The 21,581-nt window shown below is 44.4% G+C and overlaps 1 protein-coding gene across 2 annotated transcripts in view; it reads left to right on the top strand.

Annotated features, from left to right (window-relative positions):
• The window catches only part of cgnl1 (cingulin-like 1), a 172,975-nt gene that overhangs the window by 45,741 nt on the left and 105,653 nt on the right, over window positions 1–21,581 (top strand). For both annotated transcript variants that reach the window (XM_078241427.1, XM_078241426.1), the window contains exons 3-4: window positions 3,351–3,430; window positions 15,025–15,133. In XM_078241427.1, the coding sequence (XP_078097553.1) occupies window positions 3,351–3,430; window positions 15,025–15,133 (189 nt within the window). The remainder of the gene's footprint in view (window positions 1–3,350; window positions 3,431–15,024; window positions 15,134–21,581) is intronic.

Genomic DNA, 21,581 nt, shown 5'->3' with positions numbered 1-21,581 from the left:
TATCCCCGCTTATTTACCTCGCTAGTCCCCCTGACACTAAGGGGCAATTTAGCATGGCCAATCAACCTAACCCGCACATCTTTGGACTGTGGGGGAAAAAAACCAGAGCACCCGGAGGAAACCCACGCAGACACAAGAAGAATGTGCACATTCCACACAGACAGCCACCCAAGGCTGGAATTGAACCCGGGTCCATGGCATTGTGAGGCAGCAGTGCTAACCACTGTGCCACCCCCAATTTGATTTTTTAATGCTTCTCTCTTGAAACATTTCATGGAAGAAGTCAAATGAGAACAAACTCCACAAGTCAGAGGTAGACCGGCCACACTCACTATTGTGCCACTGACTGTATCTATGGTTATCTGGCAATGCCAGAATAGAGGCAGATGGTCAGCCATCTATTGCAAAGAGACTTACAGCAATATCCAATGGGACAGTGTTGTCAATTGCACTCAAAGTATCACCACTGGAGAGTTGGAGGGTTCACACAGGCCACTGGATATCAGTCAGTTTGCTGTGTACAGATGGGTGACAATGCATCATTTAACAAACCAGCCTTTTCTATCTACTTTCCTATTGAATGGTGACAGCAAAATGATAGGCTGCCCAATTTTGCCATCCTGCAGGATTTTCCCAAGAAAGTAACTAATGCTATCCACATGGTCACCTGGATCTCCGAGTAGAGTATGAGATCTGTGCAACCAGAATATGCTCTCCTTCACATTTCCTCATTGAACCAGGATTAGTCACCTGGTTTGGTAGCGATGGAGGAGTGAGAGATCTGCCAGGCCATGAGGTTACAGATTGTAGTGGCATACAGCCATATCATCATCGATGCCCGGTTTCGAACCTATGGTCTCTTGTTAACCTATCCCTCTTAGCGTGGTATCACGTGACATAATGAAGGGTGTCCTCATTGTAAAGATGGGATTTGGTCCCAGAAGAACTGTGCATTGGTCACTCGTGTCAGTGCAACAAAGAAAAATACAGCAAAGGAACTGGCCCTTCGGCCCTCCAAGTCCATGCTGACCATGATGCCCGAACTAAACTACAAAAAAAATCACCTGCCCTTACTCAGTCTGTATCCTTCTATTCCCTCCCTATTCATGTAACCATCTAGATGCCTTTTAAATGTTGCTAATGTGCCTGCGTCCATCACCTCCTCTGGTAATGTGTTCCAGGCACTCCCACTCTCTGTGTGAAAGCTTCCCCCGCAAACTCCCTTAAACTTGCCCCCTCTCACCTTGAACCTGTGCCCCCTTGTAATTGACACTTCCACCCAGGGGAGAAGTCTCTGACTATCCACCCTGTCTATGTCTCTCAATTTTGTAGGCCTCTATCAGGTCTCCCCTCAGCCTCTGTCTTTTCAGAGAAAACGATCCTAGTTTATTCAACCTCTCCTCATAGCCAACACCCTTGAGACCAGGCAACATCCTGGTGAACCTTCTTTGCACTCTCTCCAAAGCTTCCATGTCCTTTTCTTAGTGCGGCGATCAGAACTGCACGCAATACTCCAAATGCTGTCCAGCCAACGTTTTATTTGCTGCAACATGATTTCCCAACTCTTGTACTCAGTGCCCCAGCTGATGGCGGCAAGCTTGCCACATGTCTACTTAATCACCTTGGCCACCTGCGTTGCCATTTTTAGGGAACTGTGGACCTGCACGCCCAGATCCCTCTGTACACTAATGTTCCTAAGGGTTCTGCCATTTACAGTATAATTCACATCTAAATTTGATTCTCTAAAATGCATCACCTCATGGACTGACACATCAGCAAAAGATAGATTGTTGAGATAGAGGCCAAGTAGGATATTCCCTTGAGTTGATTTTCTCTCAACCTGCGCCAAGTCTAATCTGGCAGTTATACCTATCAGAACTTGGCAAACTCAGTCAGTTTTGGTCATTCTGAGCCACTCACGGCAATGAGCATTTAAATCACCCACTCTCAATACATTTTGTGCCTTTGGCTATATTCAATTCTTTCTCCGTGTGGTGTTTAACATGGTGCAGTTCTGGTTCATCAACAAAGTGAAGCATCTGGCCACTTCCTCTGGCATTGGTTTTTTATTTCCAGATTCAATAAAAGCCAATTCAAATTTCTTTTTGATATGTTCATTGAAGATTTTCATATAACTTACATAGCAAACAAACACAGATACAGCTCCACACAGTGCTCGCGTGTACATTCCAACGCGACTGGGCTCAGGGCTCCCCGTGGTCAGGGGGACAGGTCCCTGGTACCCCCGGTGCCCACCTTGCCCGAGTCCGGTCTAATTGCACCGGTAATGACGGTGATGATATGAAAACAAAAAGGCAGAGGAATGTCGCTGGAGAACCAACTGAGCGCCCAAACAACCCAGGCTATAAACTAGCGAGGGGAGAAAAGAAAGAGAGAGAGAGACAGCGAAGGAGAGAGAAGAAGGAAAGTGAGAGAGAAAAGAGTAAAAAAAGAAGTTCTCGTGTTGGCCCCCACACCTTGGCAGGGCGGGCGGGTGTATTCGGGTAAAGGGCCAGGGTGCGTCCACCAATTGGGGGGAGGGGGTAAATTCAAATTCTTAAACTAGCCGCCATAATGGGACTTATTATCTGGATCATTTTTTCAAGCCTCTGATTCTTTTCTTTCTGCTTTTCCTGTGTGACATTGTAAATTCTCCATCACAAAAACCTCCACCACCAAGATGGTCATTGTTTCTTCTATTTATCCGTGTTTCTGTGATTAATTAAATCCACTGAAGGGCGATCAGTAGTCCAGAAATACAGCGTTCCCAAACCTGTGATTTTCCAGTTCTCCACTCACTTGGTTTCTGCAAAAGGTGAGAGTCTTTTCATTGGCAGGAATTTCTGGGCTTTTGATAAAAACAGATGCTGTACAGGAACTTACCAAGGCTCCTTCGACAGCACCTTCCAAACCCACGACCACTACCACTTAAAAGGACAAGAGCAGCAGACACTTGGGAACACCCCCACTTGGGTGTTCCCTTCCAAGCTGTACGCCATCATGATTTGGAAATATATCACCGTTCCTTCAGTGCCACTGGGTCAAAATTCTGGAATTTCCCTCCCAACAGCACCGTGGGTGTACCTACACCACATAGACTGCAGGCGTTTGAAGAAGGCAGCTCAGCACCACCTTCTTGGGGATGGACAATAGATACTGGCCTAGCCAGCAACATCTCATTTTTTAAAAATCACTTGTTTGAAGTTCTAATTATGGACCAGTGATGGCTAAAATATAAGCATAGAGAGATTACCTAAAGGTTATTAAGGTCATCAGTTGAATGAATAAAGTTGTGTGTTTTGAAAACATGCCAAGTTATTTACATTTTTAATTTTGTAAAACATTTTTAGGTAACTCCTGATCTTCTGAAAGACCAACAAATGAATGAGAAGACAGCAAAACAGATCCTTTACAACTGTCTCAAAGCAGGGTTGGTACCCAAGACAATGTGAATATTGGGTTGCATATGTTGTCCAAGCTTGAGATTGATGCTTAAAAGCTTATTAAGTGCACATTTTTCCAAAATCATTAAAGCTTAAGAGAAATTGCTTTAGAAATAGAACTCGGTGGGTGTTGACATTAAGCGTCCTCTGCTCATTTTCAATCATCTAGATTGGAGGCTGTGCTGTTTAATCTCTTAGCACTTTGTGCTACACCAATAAAGCAAACTGGAGGCTGAAGCAATATTTAACAATTTGGAGACTCCTAATCACCATTATAGATGTCGCTTTTGTTTGTGTGGAATTTTTACGATTTATTTGTGTATTGTGCCTGTGAGCTTCCTCTGCTTAAATATTAATTATTCAATAACACAGAAGCACTTATCTTACAAGTGTCAGGGGAGATACAACACACCGGTTGATTTAAATGTGAATGCTTAATGAGGGAGCAGAATTTTGTTTTGTATCCATGTAATCCAGTGTGAATTATTTAATTAGCTTTCAGCTAAACCTATTCCAGTTACACATTTTAGCCCAAAGGCTGTAGCTATGTATTTAGTAGAATATTTAATGAAATGCGCATGAATTTAAATTTCTATAAAATGAACTTTCACAGTAATTCAGCTATTTTTCTGCACTTGTGAAAAGTGATTTGCGCAATTATTTGAACTCAGCGATGGACGTCACTTACAACTGCGCTTTCAGATTCCCAACTATACAGCGCTTGGCCCTCCATTCATCATGACGTTTTTCAGCTACCGATCTGCTAAGTTAACCCTCACCCCCACCTTTGCCTTTGTTGCCATTAAAACCATTACTTCCACTCAGCTCGGTTGCTCTTCCGAGTATAGCCCCTCCATCCTCATGTCCAATGGACTCAACTCGAATGCGCATAGAGGACATCTGGTTCAATCATTCATCATCAGATGTGGGTGGACTCTGCAAAGCACTGTTAGGTCGTGCAGTCCTCTGCCGAAATTATTCGCCGTTCTAGCATCATCCTGGATTATAAAGATAACCCCTGGCTTCTCTTCTCCACTACAAATCATAGAAACCATAGAAACCCTACAGTGCAGAAGGAGGTCATCTGGCCCATCGAGTCTGCACCGACAACAATCCCACCTCAGGCCCTATCCCACAACCCCACACATTTTCCCTGCTAATCCCTCTAACCTACACATCGCAGGGCAATTTAACATGGCCAATCAACCTAACCCGCACATCTTTGGACTGTGGGAGGAAACCGGAGCACCCGGAGGAAACCCACGCAGACACGGGGAGAACGTGCAAACTCCACACAGACAGTGACCCAAACCGGGAATTGAACCTGGGTCCCTGGAGCTGTGAGGCAGCAGTGCTAACCACTGTGCCACCATGCCGCCCATAAACTTTCCTCCTTCCTTCTTCATAACCACTCTCCTCTAACTTCTCCACTCTTACTTCCAATAAGTGGAAGGAACTAATTAATCTCTGTCACTTAGGTTAATACCCATGGGGCTTTCTCTGCAACTTTTCTTCCTTCCCCTTGTACGTCTGTCAAAATTTCTCCCAACTTATCCCTGAACTTGCATTTTTCCAAGTTTCTCTCCTGTCTCCCATTATACATTCTCGATCCACGAGACCTACCTGCTCCCTCAACTCTCATTCCACCAGGTTGCTGATGATCCAACTTCCCTCATCATAAACTAACATAAGCAAATTAACAGTGAGGAGCAAAAACACGACCTCAAAGGGGGACACATCCTAAAGACCATTTAGTTTCAACCTGGGATTTCAACAAAAGTGGTTGAGAGCATCACAGTTGGTCTAACTATTGGGAAATTTTGCGTGTACTCACCTACCTCAGAGAGGCGGAATTGGGAAACCAGGGAATTATAGAGCATTTATCCCAGCATCTAGTTGTTGGGAAGTCGCTAGAGTCTGTAATTAAAGAGAGGGTGACTGAAGATCTTGTAAAATTTTTAGCAGATTAGACAGTGTCCAGCAAGGATTTCTAAAGGGTCGGTCTACCCAGGTAAACCTGATCGAATTTTTTGAGGGGGTGACTGAGGCAGTCTACTGGAGAGTGTCCATGGCTACCAGTTGTGAGGAATTCCAGAAGATGTTTGGTAAAGTACTTGATAAGAGAGTGTTAGCTAAAGTTGTAGGTCCTGGAATTGAAGGCAAATTATTGGTTAAGGCTGTTGACCTTGGAGGGAATGCATCATGTAGTGGCTGCAATGATACATGGGCTCCAACAGCTCAATTGTGTGAGGAACGATTGCACAAAGTAGGGTTGTATTCCCTGGAATTTCGAAGATTAAGAGATGATTTGGTTAAAAGTTTTGAATAATTAAAGGAACTGATCAGGTAGATGGAAAAGATATTCCCTCACTAGGGAATCGAGAATTCGAACCAAGGTTTGGGGGGAGGTTAAATTCTCATCCTTGTTTGCAAATCCTTCTGTGGCTTCATCCTTTCTCTTTCAGCTTCGTCAACTCGACAAGTCCTCACACTCTCCATGATCCTCCAGTTCTGGCCCTTGGCCCATTCCTAATATTAATTGTTCCACCATTAGCGGCAGTGTCATCCTGAACTCCGGAATTCACTCCCCAAACCCCTCTACCCCTCACTTGAAGACGTGCCTTGGACCAGCCTGTCGTCTTATCTCCTTATTTGGCCGAGTGTCAAAGTTTGTTCAATAACACACTTGTAAATTGTCTTTGCTAAGTCAAGGGTGTTATATAAATGGGCGGGTTATTTTTGTAAATGGCGCAGTAAAATGAGAATTCAGTACTTCAAAATTACACGATCAGGTAATCTGAATTCAGCAATTTTGAGTTAAAATTAGACTGCACGCTTCAACTGCAAACTTGAAAAACATCTGCAGAGTTTTTTGGTATTGGTATTTAAGTCCTGTAGAGTTACTTTTTGCTTATTTTCAAATGTAATCTTATTTAAATGGAAACTTAATCCAGTTTGAATAGATGTGCTGTTATATATTCAACTGTCAAACCAGATTCACTGAATGTCCTGTCCTGAACCCTGTTGTTGGGCTTGTAACTTTAAAATCATAGAATCTCTACAGTGCAGAAGGAGGCCATTTGGCCCATCGAGCCTGCACTAACAACATTTCCACCCAGGCTCTATTCCCATAATCCCACATATTTACCCTGCTAATCCCCCTGATACCAAGGGGCCATTTAGCACGGCCAATCCACCTAACCAGCACGTCTTTCAGACTGTGGGAGGAAACCGGAGCACCCAGAGGAAACCCACGCAGACACGGGGAGAATGTGCAGACTCCGCACAGACAGTCACCTGAGCTGGAATTGAACCCGAGTCTCTGGCACTGTGAGACAGCAGTGCTAACCACCGTGCCGGGATGACAATTCTACACCGCACACAGGTGTCCATTTATTGATGGTGAAACATGACGGTGCGCCTCAGCAGTTTGATTGACTTAAGATGCATCAGTTTAGCTGATGTCCAAATCAACACTTTCTGGTAACAATCAGTCAAATGTTTGGCGTCTGCTGTAGCCCGGCGATGCTGAGGTAAATTGTGGTGACTCACCTGCTGCCTTAGTTAAAATCAGCGAACTCAGCACCAACCTGAGATCTTAGAGGGAAGGCGAAATTAGATTGCCCCCGGAAACCAGCGCTGGCAACGCAATTTGCCATTACACTGCACCCCTTTGATGTTTTAAGTTTATTTATTAGTGTCACAAAGTTGAAGTTTAATGTTTATTTATTAGTCACAAGTAGGCTTGCATTCACACTGCAATGAAGTTACTGTGAAAGTTCCCTAGTCGCCACACTCCGGCACCTGTTTGGGTACACTGAGGGAGAATTTAGCATGGCCAATGCACCTAGCCAGCATGTCTTTCAGACTGGGAGGAAACCGGAGCACCCGGAGGAAACCCATGCAAACACAGGGAGAATGTGCAGACTCTGCACAGACAGTGACCTGAGCTGGGAATCGAACCCGGGTCCCTGGCGCTGTGAGGCAGCAGTGCTAACCACTGTGCCACCGTGCTGCATGTGATGCAAGTATTATGACATCTTTGTGCTGTCTGCTTATGAACATGATTCCTGAGCTCAGCCAGCACTAACCGTGCTGTTGAATGGCTGCCTACATTCGAGTTAGCACTAGGTAAATCCTGCGTCTCTAATGGAGAGGTGCATTGTGGCTGGAGCAGGTGCTGGAATTTCTTTGAGCTGAATCTAACTGAGGAAAGAGAACGGTGCTGAATGTGGGAGAATACGGGCACCCAGGTATTCCACTGCTGAATTTGAGCTCCTGTTGGAGGAGATGGAAAGGAGGAGAGATCTTGTGCATCCTCAGGAGGACGGGAGGCCTGTCAGATACATGGTGAAAGGCAGTGGGAACAGCAGAGGTTAATGCCACATGTTGAGCCCCAGAGACCTGGATGCTATCCTGGGAGAGGTTTACTGACTTCTCATGGGAGTTGAAGGCCAGTTATTGGCTCTTCAGATGCCAGCAACATCATCCAAAACAACACTCACTGGCTCACTTCCCCCTCTCTCGCAGGAGAAACTGGAGCTTAACTAAATGCAGCAGGAACTAACCAAGGGGGGAGAAGTTGCCTGCATGTTTTAACCCCCCCCTCTCTCTATGGAGGAGACAGTGCGGTTATTCATATACCGAAGCTTCCTTCTCACATCCCACTTTCCCCTGACCACACAGTTCCTTCTGACTTACCGTCTACACAAAGCCTTTGGTCAATCCCAGGGAGCAGGGAAGAGTTTGACAGTCAATGACACCGGGTTTGCACAGAGCTTGGAGCCCATCCCTCCCAGCAGAAGTGATGGACAACTCCTTCAATGCACTTCACAGACCCTCAGAATTGTTACAGCGCAGAAGGAGGCCATTCAGCCCATTGTGTCTGCATCGGCTCTCTGAATCAGCATTTCACCTTGTCCCATTCTCCTGCCTTCCCCCCCCCCATAACTCTGTACATTTTCTTTTCAAATAGTCATCAAATTCTTGATTGAACCTTCCCCCTTGACGCTGTCAGGCAGTGCACTCCAGGCCCTAACCGCTTGCTGTGTGGAAAAGTATTTTCTCATATCACGTTTGCTTCTTTTACCTTAAATCTGTGCCCTCTGCTTCTTGATCCTTCCACCAATGGGAACAGTTTTACCCTTTGTCCAGACTCCTCATTGTTTTGAATACTTTGCTTCTTTCAGCCTCCTTTTCTCAAGGAAAAGAGTCCCAACCCCTCCAATCTATCTTCATAGCTGAAGTTTCTCATCCCTATCTTATAAACCTCTTTTGTACTCTCTCCAAAGCCTTCACATCCTTTCTAAAATGCAGTGCCCAGAATTGTATGCAATGCTCCAGTTGAGGCCTTACCAGTGCCTCATATAAACTCACCATAACCTCCTTGCCCTTGTACTTTATGCCCCTATTAATGAAGTCTAGTATACTTTTGTTAACTGCTCTGCCCACCTGGCCTCTCACCTATAATGGCACATCTGCACCCAGGTCCCTCTTCCCATGCATGTCTTTTGAGTTGTACCCTTTATTTTGTGCAGAAGCCTTGGAGTCAGCAAAAAGCACATTAGCACCTGCCTTGCCAACTCCTAGGATGTCTTGGGGAAGTTGAAATAACTTTCAAAAAGCAGCCAGAAGAAATCAGCCAGCAAAGAATCTGTTCGTTGTGGATGATCTCTTTGAACAGCATTGGTGAGGGAGTCATTCCTGCTTCACAGGAGATGTGTAAGCTTCAGAGAGGGAATCAGCTGGATTAATGAGCTCCAAAATGGCACTCAGCATCAACATTGGCTGCTGATTGATGTCATCATCTGCTCGCTATGCTTATTTCTGGTAGGCGTGACCAGTGCACAAGCTCTTGCCTTTACCAAGATCGTGTCAAAGGAGTGCTTTCGGGAGTGTGCACATGGACGCTATCTTGGAACTCTGAGGACACTCTGAATAGAGTAGAATAGAATCCCTGCAGAGCAGAAGGAGGCTATTCTGCCTATTGAGCCTGCACCGACAACAATCCCACCCAGACCCTATCCCCGTAACCCCATGTATTTACCTTGCTAGTCCCCCTGACACTAAGCGGCAATTTAGCGTGGGCAATCCACCTAACCCACACATCTTTGGACTGTGGGAGGAAACCAAAGCACCCGGAGGAAACCCACACAGTCACGGGGAGAACGTGCAAGCTCCACACACACAGTCACCCGAGGCCAGAATTGAACCCAGGCCCCTGCCGCTATGAGGCAGCAGTGCCAACCACTGTGCCACTTTGTGCAGGGGAGAAACAGGCTCTACCAACCTGAACTTTTTCCCCATTGTTTGGCTCAAACACACAAACATTTGCACATTAAGCCATCGGTGTAATCCTTTTTAAAAACAATCGCTTTGTATAGGTTCAACTGTTGATGTGTACTTGGACTTCTGGAAGGTGTTTGATAAAGTGCCACATAACTGGCTCACTTGCCAGCAAACCTCTGGAGTAAAAGGCACAATGGCAGCATAGATACAAAATTGGCTGAATGACAGAAAGTAGAGAGCAGCAGTGAAGGATTGTTTACAGACCGGAGGAAGGTGTACACTGGGATTTCCCAGGGCTCCGGACTAGGACGTTGCTTTTCTTGATCTAGATTACTGACTTAGTCCTGAATGTGCAGGGCACAGTTTCAATATTTGCAGATGACTTGGGTGTATTGTGTTCTGTGAGGAGGTTTATGATGTGGGATAAAGGGAGGCTGGTGGAATGGTTGGATATTTGGCTATTGTTGAAATTTAATGCAGAGAGGTGTGAAGTGATACCTTTTAGTAGGAGGAACAGATAATCAAGTACAGGGTACAATTCCGGTTGGCATGTCGGAACAGAGAGATCTGAGGGCGTATGTGCACAAATCATTGAAGGTGGCAGGGCAAGTTGGAAAAAGTGGGTCATAAGGCTGATCAGATCCTGAGCTTTGTTAACAATGGAGTCCAAAAGCAAAGCATTTTGTTGGTTTGACCTCGACTAGAGTATTATGCAAAATTCAGAAGCATGTGAAAACCTTCGAGAGGATGAGGAAAAGATTGATGAGAATTCTTTCTGGTTTGAGGGCTTTCAGTTACATGGAGAGATTGGAGAAACTGGGGTTGTTCTCCTCAGGTTGAGAGGAGACTTGATGGAAGTGTTCAAAATGATGAGGGATGTAGACAGAGTGGATAGAGAGAAATTGGCCAAAGGTTCGATCAAGAACCAGAGGACACTGATTTGTGGTGATTGTCAACAGAACCCACAGTGACGCGAGGAAAAGCTTTTTTACCCATTTGGAATGCACTGCCTGAGGATGTGGAGGAGGCAGATTCAAACGCTGTTTTCAAAAGGGAATTGGATAAGAACCAGAAGGAGGAATATTTGCAGGGGATGAGGCGGGTGACTAGCTGTATTGCCATTGCAGAGAGCTAGCACAGACTTGACTGACCAAATGGCCTTTTTTTTTTGAAATTTATTTATTAGTCACAAGTAAGGCTTACATTAACACTGCAATGAAGTTACCGTGAAATTCCCCTTGTCGCCACAGTCCGGCGCCTGTTCGGGTCAATGCACCTAACCAGCACGTCTTTCAGAATTTGTGAGGAAACCCACTCAGACACGAGGAGAATGTGCAAACTCCACACAGACAGTGACCCGAGCCGGGAATCAAACCCAGGTCCCTGGCACTGTGAGGCAGCAGTGCTAACCACTGTGCCACCGTGCCGCCCCATGTTGTGCCACCCTGTGCTGTCACCATTCTGTGTAATGTTCTCCATTTGTTCCGCAGCAATCTGATTTAATTGCATGCAGGTTTTACAGTGAAGAATCCTACCGAGAGAACATAATTTCAAATGCTTGGTTACAATTCACCCTCACCTGGAAATGCCAGATTATGCTCAAGTTTTGAAAAATCTGTGAATATTTAAACTTGCCACCTCAATCATTTCAATGCTTGTGCGAGTTTTCAAACCACTTTCAGCATGGCTATGATTTGGACTGGTCACAATCGCTACTCTTGCCTGAATGTCTGTGAAGATCTCAGGGACCCACAGATTAAAGGAGCAAAGTGCAACAGCTGAAAATATGAAATAAATGTGGGAAACGAGCACCTGGTCTTCCAATGCTTGTATAGTGACAGAAAAAACACAGGTTAGCGTTCTGGGTGTGGCCTGTTTGCTCGTCCTGGGAACCCGGAGAAAAGCAAGTTTTCTCGGGCAAATCAGGATGAAATAAATAGGCTGAGGGAAGGGAACAGGCAAAGATTAGGAACGCTGACTCTAATTGCAGAGAGGAGATATTGGAGAAAGAGCCAAAGTGAGATTGTTCGATAGTCATTGATACTTAGCATGATGTTAAAAATTCGCTAACACTTGAATGGATAAGCTCCAACATCTTGTGTGATCCTTTTTTAGTGGGTAATTATCATGACTTCATAACCCTCACAAAAACAGAAAATGCTGCAAAACCTCAGCAGGTCTGACAGCATCTGTGGAGAGAGAGTAGAGCCCATGTTCCGAGTCATTCTCTCTCCACAGATGCTGTCAGTGCTGCTGAGATTTTCCAGCATTTTCTGTTTATGTTTCATATTCCAGCATCCGCAGTATTTTGCTTTTATTCCCAACTCTCACATTGAGTCCGCTCGCCAGGTGATTGTGCGGTGTAGCTTATGGAGGAGCAGGCAGTTTCTCAGTTTCCACTTCTCTCCATGCGTGTATGGGTGCCGGAGGTTGCTGTCTGATTCACTCGATAATGATGCAATGCACTGATTATCATAATTCCTACCAAAGAATCTGTGCCTCAGCTCCGGTGGAAAAGTCCCATTGCCTAAAGTCTCTTGACAGGAATATGGTTTCATTCTGGTAATTGTAATATCCCTTCTATACTGGAACATCCACAACTACACACAGTTCTGCACTTGTGGCCCAACCGTTGTCTTGTGTAAGTTTTCTCATGTTGTCCATTAGGCTCCATTTATACAAGGTTATCCTGGGTGAGAATCAGCCTCTTGGATTGTCTGTAAGCACCCAGCCAGTGTAGATGGAATTTACTGGGGTTTTTCTTTTGCCAGATTTAAGTATCAGATCTGGTTCAGAGATGACTGTGTCCCTGTGAAGTGTTTTGAGAATTTCTTTCTCTATTAAACCTCTGTTAAAAAGGGAAGCAGATTTAGGATTGAGTTGAGGAGGAACATCTTCACCCAAAGGGTTGTGAATTCCCTGCCCAGTGAAGCAGTTGAAGCGACCTCATTAAATGTTTTTAAGGCAAGGATTTTTTTTTTGAACAGTAAAGGAATTAAGGGTTATGGTGAGCGGGCGGGTAAGTGGAGCTGAATCCATGAAAAGGTCAGCCATGATCTTATTGAATGGCGGAGCAGGCTCGAGGGGCTAGATGGTCTACTCCTGCTCCTAGTTCTTATGTAAAGACACTGTGTCAATACAAGTTGTTGTTGTACTCTGTCCTAACACACTATCTGCCATCGAGAGAAAGGGGAAGAGAAAATAACAACCCAATGTTATGCAAATAATATCCCTACGCAGTAGAAAAACCTTGATACAGCATCGGGCAGGCTGTTGCTTCATTGAGGGTTGAAAGTTTTCTCTATTTGTAAGGATGTGGAGATGCCGGCGTTGGACTGGGGTAAACACAGTAAGAAGTTTAACAACACGTTAAAGTCCAACAGGTCTTTGGGGCTCCGAAAGCTTGTGTGGCTTTTGCTACCAAATAAACCTGTTGGACTTTAACCTGGTGTTGTTAAACTTCTTGCTCTATTTGTAAGGAGCAGAAGACTTTTCAAATTATGCTAATAACTGAAAGAAAGGCGGGATGTTCTGGATTGGTCGGACGGAGTAATAAGTACTTGAATTTTAAATGAAAATTAAAAGCCCATCGATGTGAAAGGAGTAACGACACTTTGTATTAATAAAGCACCTTTGGTGCAGTTAACCAAAGACACTTGACAGGAGCATAATCAGTCAAAGAAGTTGATCCTGGGTCAAAGAAGGAGCCACTGGACCAAGTAACAAAGCTTTGCCAATGTGGTAGGTTTTATTTTTTACATTATTTCACAGGAAGCTGGCTAGACCAGCATTTACTGCCCATCTCTAATTGCCCTTGAGAAGGTGGTGATGAACTTACCCCTTGAACCGCTGCAGCTCATGTGCTGTAGGTACACTCACAGTGCTGTCAGGGAGGGAGTTCCAGGATTTTGACCCAGTTAGAAAAGGAAAGGTGAAGATGCAGCAAAGGATTATGGAGGGAATTCTAGAGACTAGGCAGCCAGTGACACAGGCCCCAACGTTGGGGGTGAAGGAGGCTGGAGGATGCACAAATATTCCTGATTGCCAGGCTGTCGGGCTGGAAGATGTGACAGAATGGGTGGGGTGTGCAATGGGGGTAAGATCATGGAGGGATTTGAACACACAAATAAAAATATTAAATTTGAGGTGTTAGTGAGCTGGGAGTCAATGCAGATCAGTGAACACAAGAGATAATGACTAAACGGAACTTGGTGTGAGTAAGGACATGGACAGCAGACATTTGGATGAACGCAAGTTAGTGAATTGTGAAGATTGGAAAATGGGCACGTGGACAGTACAACATTACACTCGTAGGAGCAGTGGAGCTGGGGCAGTTAAAGGAATTGCCACAAAGAAAATTGTCATTAAGATTCATCAAATCTTTAACTCTGCGTCGCAGTAAATAATGTAGGCGTGGTAAAATGATTCCATCAAACAGAAATCACTTCGTGAGAACGTTGAAGAATTTTCTTTAAATGCATATCCCTCTCAGATCTGCAGGGAAAGCTGTGTGCTGGAGATAGAGTATTGACACTGTTTTCAATATCAATATTTGATTAATATGTATCATATATGGTTGTATGTTTTGATCAGTGTTACATGCAGTGGAGTAGGAATTTATCAATGGTGCCATGCCATAACAATGTAAAACCTTATCTTCTGAGAACAATATTGGTTTTTGATTGTAAATATCGCAATTGTTTGCGAATGCTTTTAAAAGCCTCTTTAACTGGCTCAATTTTGATAAATTCACTTAAAGTCACTCAAGCCATTGATTTTTGTTCCAAGTCTAATGCCAATGTGAATACAGCAATATTATGACTGAGCTATAGGGCTACTATAAACTGTGTCTGTGGGTTTCCTCCGGGTGCTCCAGTTTCCTCCCACAGTCCAAAGATGGGTTAGATGGATTGGCCATGCTAAATTGTCCCTTAGTGTCAGGGGGGCGAGCTGGGGTAAATTCATGGGGTTATGGGCATAGGGCCTGGGTGGGATTGTGGTTGGTGCAGACCCGATGGGCCGAATGGCCTCCTTCTGCACTGTAGGATTCTATGATTCTTATAATTTAGATTACTGTATTGTACTGAAACTGTCGGAAGCCATCATCTGACAAAATAGTATAATAACCACTAGACATTTGAATAATTTGGCTCTCCCAACTTGATTCCCCTTCAGTATGTCTGCCCTGCTAATTACTACCTGAGACTAAGGATTGATAAATTGGGCTGATGTCCAAAGCAATTACAGGACGAATGTTGTGAAATATTAAATAAACTTTTGTCTTTTCTTTCAGGAGTCACGATGATGATGCCACGAAAAAGAAAGTCAATTTGGTATTTGAAAAAATCCAGACTTTGAAATCGAAGAGTGCAGACACTGTGAAAGAACAGAAGGATGAAAAGGTGGGTTCATTCTTGTGGCATATTAAGTAATTATTTCCTTAGACTTTCATCGCCGACCAACCCTACCTGGTATTTGTTTATAGCATTAACATTTTCTTGCAGAAGTTAAAGAATTTGCATTCATGTAGTCTATTACCACACTCTCTCTGTAGTGTAGCAGTCAATTATGATAAATGCCTGGTTAATCCTGGGTTGATAGAGGGAGGACTTTTGGCCAGGACACATTCTTTCTATAAAGTGCGACTAAATTTGAAGCTTGAATGTACTTATCATGCCTTTGTAAGTTAGGCAGATAATATTACAACAATGTTATAGCTTGAGTACAAATGAATAAATGCCACTTCATACATAGCAATAGACAATGTTAAGCAAACATCAGTGTTCAAACCTGCAGCAGTTTGAGATTCTTGCTTGCTGGGAGTTCCAGAAAAATTAAAAAGTCTCACTTGTCTGGAGCTCGAGTCTCTACAGTTGATTAAAGCAAGTTACTGCAGATGCTGGAATCTGAAACAAAAACAGAAAATGCTGGAAAATCTCAGCAGGTCTGACAGCATCTGTGGATGATCCAGGCTCGAAACGTTGGCTCTGTTCTCTCTTCACGGTCGCTGGCAGACCTGCTGAGATTTTCCAGCATTTTCTGTTTTTGTCTCTGCAGCTGATTGTCTGACGAACCCTCAGTGTGAACTTTTGAGAAATAATGCTGCTTATACCACGTCGCCTTTATAAATTCATTGGTGCCCGACTGACACATAATTATGTCATGGTTTGTAACACAAAAGTGGGACATCACGCATGGAATGGAGTTTAAAACAGGCAAATATTCTCAACCACTGCACTTTTAAAAAAAAATCAATACAGGTCAGTTTGATAAATCGGACTTTTTAATGTTCCAAATCCTTTTTTCAATATACAATTCTGTTATAAACATTGATGAATTATTAATGATTTTTCTTTCCAACCAGGAATTGGAAGCTAAGTATTCTATGGTGCTCAAGTCTAGAATGTAATCAGACAAAAGGTATAATGTTCCAATCTGGTGCAGGCTTTGGGAATTCCAGTTCTTCACACTTGAATACATCTCTTGCTAAGCCTTTTCTTAAAAAAAAAGAAATTTTAGCAAGCACTGGAATACAGAATCACATCAATAGTTACGATCATTCCCGGTTAGTGAGCTGCAAAGTGCAAGGCAGGCAGTGGGCAAGTGAAAACATATAGACGTGAAAATACTTTGAATCCTAAATTCCCGCAAGATTTGTATTGGTTATAAAATTTGTTTCTCAGCTTTTTGGCTCAGATGAAGCATCAGATCAAGCCCAAGGTAGGGTGTCATGCCTTATCTTGTCAGCTTAGATATCGTTTGTCTCTCTTGCAGGGATTCAATTTGAATTTGGTTTTCGGAGGAAGCAAGGAGATGGATTAAGGGTTTGTCCAGTCCACTCTGCGAATTGGCTTTGTAACTTTAAAAATTGAGTATTTTTCTTAAAGCTCAAATATTGCACACTAGCAGTCCAAATAACCCAACTAGTGATGTCATAGAATAGAACCCCTACAGTGCAGAAGGAGGCCATTCGGCCCATCGAGTCTGCACCGACAACAATCCCACCAAGGCCCCATTCCCATAATCCCACATATTTAACCCATTAATCCCCTGACACTAAGGGTCAATTTATCATGGCTAATCAACCTAACCCACACATCTTTGGACTGTGGGAGGGAACCAGAGCACCCGGAGGAAACCCACGCAGACACGGGGAGAACATGCACGCTCCACACAAACAGTGATCCGAGGCTGGAAGACAGTGATCCAAGGCTGGTCCCTAGAGCTGTGAGGCAGCAGTGCTGACCACTGTGCCACCGTGCTGTATAATTCTAATTTGCTTGCATTTTTTGCTGCAATCCTTGTATTATTGCTCTTTTGGTCCATTCAAGTTGCTGTTTTTCTCTGTACACGTTATACAAGACGGGAAGACTTTCCTAAGAAAGAAAGACTTGCATTTATATAGAGACTTTGATGACTTGAGTGTGATAAATTGCAGTTTTGAGGGGATCCTTATTTGAGAGTGTCTTAAGGAGGTTTTCTTTGCTTTTGCCTCTCATTAGACAGAGTTTCTTTCTGGTTAGAATCAGAATTTACTCAGCAGATCAGTTCGCAACCTGTAATGAATTTTGTTTGATTCCAGAAGGTGCGTTAGGATTTAGAATGCTCCGCCAGATGAAGTGTAGCTTCAAATGCGGTCGGGAATTGGATAATTGTCTGAAGAGGGAAAAAAAATTGCAGGGATCTGGGGAACAACTGGGAGAACAGGACTAAACTGGATTATTTTTCAAAAGAGTCAGCATAAAGCTGATGGGCTGAGTGGCATTGTTCTGTGCTGCACAATTCTTTTGATTCCATGATTCTAGGTCACGAGTGTTTCTTAAAATCCAGTTCCATTCCTGATGCCAAATTGCTCAAGGTAAAAAAGAAATCAGAGCATACACCTGTCTCCTGTTTACTGCCCGTATTAGGTTTCTGAAGGATTAAAATAATTTTTCTTGGGATTAGCGTATTATTGTAGGTACTGGTTTTGATTTCTATTTTTAATGCCCTTTCCTCTTCCTCTCTGAAAGGCGTTGGCTTCATTCATGCCAGCTACCTTCTGGTGCCTTGCTCCAAATGATACGTTTTATGTTGGAACATTGACAGTAACTTTTGGGAGGGGTTGGGGGTTGGGGGTTGGGGGGGGCGGGGTGGGGGGGGGTGGTGGGGAGTAGTGGAGGGAGTGTGGTAGTAGAAGAAAGTTGGGTTCATTGTGGGGGGGGGGGGGGCACATCAGAGACAAATCTGATTCTATCACTACCCCAAAATCCACAAGGGGCACCACTTCCCCACATGGGTCGTTGAATACTGATCAACGTATGACCTTGTGCCAGTTTTAGAATCATAGAATCCTACAGTGCAGAAGGAAGCCATTCGGCCTACCTTGTCTGCACCGACCACAATCCCACCCAGGCCCTATCCCCATACATTTACCCTAGCTAGTCCCCCTGACACTAAGGGGCAATTTAGCATGGCCAATCCATCTAATCTGCACATCTTTGGAGCGTGGGAGGAAACTGGAGCACCCGGAGGAAACCCACGCAGATACGGGAAGAATGTGCAAACTTCACGCAGACAGTGACCCAAGCCGGGAATCGAACCTGGGTCCCTAACGCCGTGAGGCAGCTGTGCTCACCTGTACTGCCACCCAGCTAAGGGTAGCTCACACACCACAGACTGGACATTAAATCTGAAAGAAGCAACATGTAAACAAAGTTAAAATATTTCCACCACAATCTGATACTGAATTAGAGAGACTATTTTACAGTTTAGCTGTGCGCTGCAAATACATTATGTAGGTTTCCTGTCAGAAAGAAACTTTCAATGGAAAATATAGTTTGCCTTAATTAATGACAGTGAAAGTTTTTGTAGTCTATTCATGGAACCAATTAGCATTCCAGCTGGATATGGGCAAAACTAGAAGCAAGTCAGAATGCTGAAATAAAACCAGGAAATGCTGGAGAGAGAGAGAGAAACATCGTTAACATTGGGCCTGTGATCTCTCGTCAGAATTTTCAATGTTCCAGCACTCACAATATTTTGGTGTGCGTGCGTGCGTGCGTGCGTGTGTGTGTGTGAAGCTGCCACCCTGACCGTCCGGCTGCGTCACAGTGGCACTGCTGGACACCTGGAGGCACCGCTAAACTATGAATCCAGTACTCGACTAATATGTCGGAACCACCCATCTGGTTCATTAATGTCTTTTAGGGAAGGCAATCTGCCACCCTTACCTGGTCTGGCCTACATGTGACTCCAGACCCACAGCAATGTGGTTGCCTCTCAACGAGGGTTGCCACGTCCCACGAATGAATTTAAAAAAATCTCATCAGTCTTCCTCCAACTTGGAACAAATGCATTTTTAATCTGAAGTAAAATGTGTGCTTAATATTCTAGCTTTAGATTTTCTTCAGGACATGGAAGACAAATGAATCCAACATAAAATGTTGGATTTGCTGCTCCTTAGAAATGACGTTTTGTCACTCTCAATCTGACCATCTCAGAAATGTTTTTTTGTGGACGTTGGACATGTGAAAATCTATTACCATGCTTGAGGCTCGAAACCAATCCACTGAGAAACATTCAGAGACAGAATTTCTCTTCTTGATATGGAGTGTGTGCATACTTCCCCAAGGGTATACCCTATTTATCTTGGATGCAAGTTAGCAGAGCCAAAGATCAGGAATGCCTAAATTTGCAGAAGGAAGTTCAAACAGCTTAAACTATGCAGTTTATCAGCACATAGCACTGATAGGCTACCCACCTTATCTAATCAAGGCCACCCTACACATTGCTTCGAAGGCAATCTACAGTCGGGTGGGAGTAACCTTAGCTCTTCCGGTGATGCTCCTCTTGGTTCTATTGTCAGCCGAGTACTGAGCCTCGGAGGACTGTAGACATGGCTGCCTCTGTTAACGGATTGCCAAGTCCCGTGAGAGAAAGTTGGAAATGCTGGAAAATCTCAGCAGGTCTGACAGCATCTGGAGAGAGAATCGAGCCAACGTTTTGAGTCAGGATGACCAGGACCTTGCTATCGCTTGCCATTTCAACACACCACCCTGCTCTCCTAGCAACACGTCCGTCCTTGGCCTTTTGCAATGTTCCAGTGAAGACCAACATAAACTGGAGGAACAGCAGCTCATCTTCCGGTTGGGCACTTTACAGCCTTCCAGACTCAACATTGAGTTCAACAACTTCAGAGCACGAACTCTCTCCTCCCCCATTTCCATTTATTTTGTTTCATTTCTTCTTTTCATCTTATTAATCAGTTTTTATTTATATTCTTATTTTTATTTTTCCACTTCTCAAATCTCTATTTCCATCTTGTTTCACCCGCCCCTCCCCCACCATACTAGGGCCATCGGCCACGTTTCTACACTCTGCACCTTTGTTCTGCTATTTACACATTCCGATCTCTTAATGGACGCTGGTCGCACCAGTCCTAGCCTTTATCATCACCATTTTCATTCCCTTTGTCTTTTTGTCTCTGCCATCCCAATCATAGTAAGATGTCTTACAACACCGGGTTAAAGTCCAACAGGTTTATCTGGAATCACGAGCTTTCGGAGTGCTGCTCCTTCATCACGTGAAGGACCTGTTGGACTTTAACCTGGTGTTGTGTGGCTTCTTACTGTGCCCTCCCCTGCCCCATCTCCACATCATGGATCCCTCTCATTTACAGCCACCCGCCCCCCCCCCCCCCCCCACCACCCCCACAACTCTCACAGTATAAATCTTGTCCTTGTCTTCAGCTCTGACGAAGGGCCATCCTGAGTCGAAAAGTTGGCTCTATCCTCTCTCCACAGATACTGTCAGACCTGCTGAGATTTTCCAGGACTTTCTGTTTTTGTTTCAGATTCCATCATCAGCATCAGTTTGCCTTTATTTTGCTGTTATAGAAAGTTGTTGGTCCAAGATGTATCACCGTGAAGCCACCTCAATTCAAAATGACCCTTATCATCATCTTAAACTTTATTTATTAGCCAGAAGTAGGCTTACATCAACACGGCAATGAAGTTACTGTGAAATTCCCCTAGTCATCAGACTCTGACACCTGTTCGAGTCAATACACCTAACCTGTACGTCTTTCAGACTGTGGGAGGAAACCGGAGCACCCGGAGGAAATGCACGCAGACATGGGGAGAACGTGCAAACTCCTCACACAGACAGTGACCCAAGCCGGGAACCGAACCCGGGTCCCTGGTGCGGTGAGGCAGCAGTGCTAACCACTGTGCCACCGGGCTGCCTCTCCACTTCCCCAACAGGAGAATAATGAGTCGCTGTCGAAGAACAAATTTGAGTTTTGAGCAAGTGGGCAGCAAGTACCTGGAGCTCCTCATGAGTGGGATGATTGACAGCACAGCTTGTTGTGAAATATGAGAGTGCTTTTCCATGATCCTTCTGATCAGGATGTGTGCGTGACGTACCACACTGAACTGTGGTCCCATTTATTTAAGTTGCAGATCTTTAACAGCTGCCCCTGTATATCTCTGCAGCACAGTCCTCTATAGCCTCCAACAACTTATATTTAGGAGGCAGCTTTAACGTAGAGAAATGTCCCAGGGTGCTTCACAGGAGCATTATGAAACAAAATATAACATAATGCAACGCGAAGGGGTATTAAGTCAGATGACCAAAAAATTGGGCAAAGGAATCGGTTTGACCAAGCATCTTAAAGGAGGAAAGTGAGGCAGAGGCAGAGAGGTCCAGGAGGGAGAGCTTGGGTTCAATATTAGGCCTCCAGGTAATACCTTCTCGTAGAAGTTATCCAAAAGTCTAAGTTTCCTTACTTGTCATACAATGTGCATTTGTGTGGGGGGGAAAGACTTGTCTAAGGCAGCTTGCCAACCACTTTTATGTTCTTGACATTTG

This window comes from Mustelus asterias, chromosome 24 (assembly GCF_964213995.1).
Source record: "Mustelus asterias chromosome 24, sMusAst1.hap1.1, whole genome shotgun sequence".
NCBI classification, from domain to species: domain Eukaryota; kingdom Metazoa; phylum Chordata; class Chondrichthyes; order Carcharhiniformes; family Triakidae; genus Mustelus; species Mustelus asterias.
The sequence above is the reverse complement of the archived record's forward strand: the minus strand, read 5'-3'. Positions and strand labels throughout refer to the sequence as shown.